Source organism: Pezoporus wallicus, unplaced genomic scaffold (assembly GCF_028554395.1).
Source record: "Pezoporus wallicus isolate ANWC-B61680 ecotype Strahan unplaced genomic scaffold, APGP_CSIRO_Pwel_v1 contig_3858, whole genome shotgun sequence".
Taxonomy (NCBI): domain Eukaryota; kingdom Metazoa; phylum Chordata; class Aves; order Psittaciformes; family Psittacidae; genus Pezoporus; species Pezoporus wallicus.
Genome location: NW_026638754.1, coordinates 725,001 through 727,500, shown reverse-complemented (window position 1 = coordinate 727,500; position 2,500 = coordinate 725,001). Strand labels below are relative to the sequence as shown.

Genomic DNA, 2,500 nt, shown 5'->3' with positions numbered 1-2,500 from the left:
GTTAGAAAACACGACATTACTGAAACCTGCACTTTTCTTAATCAACTGATGCCATCTTCTGCTAATATGCCACCTAAATATTTGTAGTTTTAGACTCAAACAAATTGCCATTTTTTTTAAAAAAAGAGGATGAAGTGTTTGAAATATGTAACTTGTTGATAGAAAGAACATAAAAGAGGAAAATGTATCTTACAACATGAAAAGAGTAATTTTTTATTTTTTCCATAAGTTAGGTTGCAAGAAGAAATGCTCAAAATAGTATTCCACTGATATGGCTTTGGATACCTACAACATGATTAGATTGCAATATTAATTGTAATGAGAATCACTCGGTGCTTAATGCTGCCATTTTCCAGAGAATTCTTTAGTACTTCCTTGCATTAATTCAGTTTAAGAGTTACACCTGTAGACCAAGACTGGACTAAGGAAAGGAACCTGTAAGTAATTTTAAGAAGAGTAAACTACCTGCAGGTATTTTGGGTATGATGAATATAATTTGTTCAGTGTATCTTTAATTGAAGAACATCTGAAGTAGAAGGTGGGAAAAAGGTTTCTTCTTGGCTTCATATTATTATGTGTGACACTTTAGAGACATGCAATTTGCCATTACATAAATTCCTAACAGTCAAGTTAAGCTAACAGTATCCTGTAAATCTTACAGAAGAAACTGCAGCTTTTCCTGGGCTTATGAAACTTTCATTTTAAGGGAAATGACAATAAATTACATTATTGTACACTCTTCTTATTGCTTGGGGTTTCCAGTACAAAAATACAGAAGACCCAAACAGTTTGCCTTGTCTAAAACAAGAACAAATATTCTTACATGCATGAGAAGGAGACAATGCGCTAAAAAGGCAAGAAACCTTAAAGGCTTTTACCCTTTGTCCACATATGGCAACAAAATCTCAGTTCCTCTCTGTGTCCCTTGTGCTCCTCTGAACAGCCCCAAGAGGGGTCTGGACTCCTGAGAAATGCCCTCCTCTGACTCCTGAGGCCAGCGGTGACAGCACAGTGGAAGTGTTCCCCACAGTCATTCTGTGCTGCTGAGGTTTGTGCCCAGCCTCGGTAGCCTGGTAAGTATAGTCTCAATGCTGTGAGGCCCTGGGTGCACACTTGCATAAACTGGAGGGAGCATTCACATAGATGCAGTGACCTCTAATGGTTAGAGCCTGAACAGGGCGCTCGAGTAATGTGGTTCCAGATTGTAGACTCCCTGGGGACCTCCCGGACTGTATCTGATGTAACACTTTCTGCTTACAGAAAAATGCCCACCATCAGCCTAGGAGTGATTTTGGGTGGTTTTTGGTTGCTACTCGTTTGTTCTGCAGAATGGCATAGACAAACATTGGATCAGAAAGGGAAGAAGGAAGAGGTGTCCTGACCCAGCAATTCAAGAACTGAAGATGACTTGGATTCAGTCTCTGCTCCAGGGACTGCATTTTCCATTCACAATGGCACCAGGGTCTTAGTTCAAGCAAAATACTGTAGACAGTGCTGATGTTAGAAAATTATTGCATAATTTATAATGTGAAAAAACTTTAAGTAAAAATACCCCACTTGTTCATGAGTGTCAACAAATCTGATGCAAGAAAAATGTAGCTTTAAGCTACAGTCACTAAGGCAAGTATTTGCAATTTAGTTTAGGTTAATAGTAAACAAGTAAGGAGATAATACATCCATGTAACAAACCTGTATTTCTAACTGTTGAACCACTTGCATTTGCACCCGACACTGAGCAGTGCTTCTGTCATCCAATGCATGTTCATTGTTAAGGTGCCTGCAGAAGAAAAAGAACACTAGGTAAGGCAGTGCTAAGATAAGGAAAATTTCTTCATGAGTCCATTTTTTCTCTCCTGTGCATATGGTTTCCATTAGTTTCAATGGCAGTTATGCAAAAAGAACCAGTTAGAGCATGCCTTACACACAACAATACCAAATAAGAAAATGGATTATTTCATTTAGTTCTACAGATTTTGTCAGTGATGACTGCCAGATACCCAGTTCTTATCTTCCAGGTCACATGCCATCTAAAGGCCAATGTAACTGGTTATCAATATTTTGTAGAGACTGAACTGACTTCCACTCCCTGTTGCTGGTGCAGATTAACAGAAACCACACCTTAATCACACAGCAAGTTTCCTGGGAAGGGTTCAGGCCATGCATGCCATTTTAGGAAAACAAAACTACACTCTGCAACAGCGCAAGAGGCCCTCAGTGAGTGGCTGTCTGTAACTGAAGTACAGCCCAGACCCGAGTGTCTGTCCACTGTATGTTCCAATTGATTACAACTTGTCAAAGCTCATCTAACACTGGTTTTTTGAAGGACAGTGGTTTCAGTTTATTCTCTCTCTCTTCCAGGATCAAAGAAGTCCCTTTTGGAGCTTTACTAGTGGGTTTGCTGCTCCAGTGAGAAGAAAATGTAAGGATCAGCCTAAAGAAGAAAGGGAGCAGAGGAGTTTTGCCTTTGAAACGTGGATTTACTGGCTAGCTCCACAGGAGG

The 2,500-nt window shown here is 39.8% G+C and overlaps 1 protein-coding gene across 9 annotated transcripts in view; it reads right to left on the bottom strand.

Moving 5' to 3' along the window:
- Positions 1-2,500, bottom strand: part of FOXP2 (forkhead box P2) — a 417,586-nt gene that overhangs the window by 41,414 nt on the left and 373,672 nt on the right. For all 9 annotated transcript variants that reach the window (XM_057412171.1, XM_057412163.1, XM_057412167.1 and 6 more), the window contains one exon: positions 1,690-1,777. In XM_057412171.1, coding sequence (XP_057268154.1) covers positions 1,690-1,777 — 88 coding nt within the window. The remainder of the gene's footprint in view (positions 1-1,689; positions 1,778-2,500) is intronic.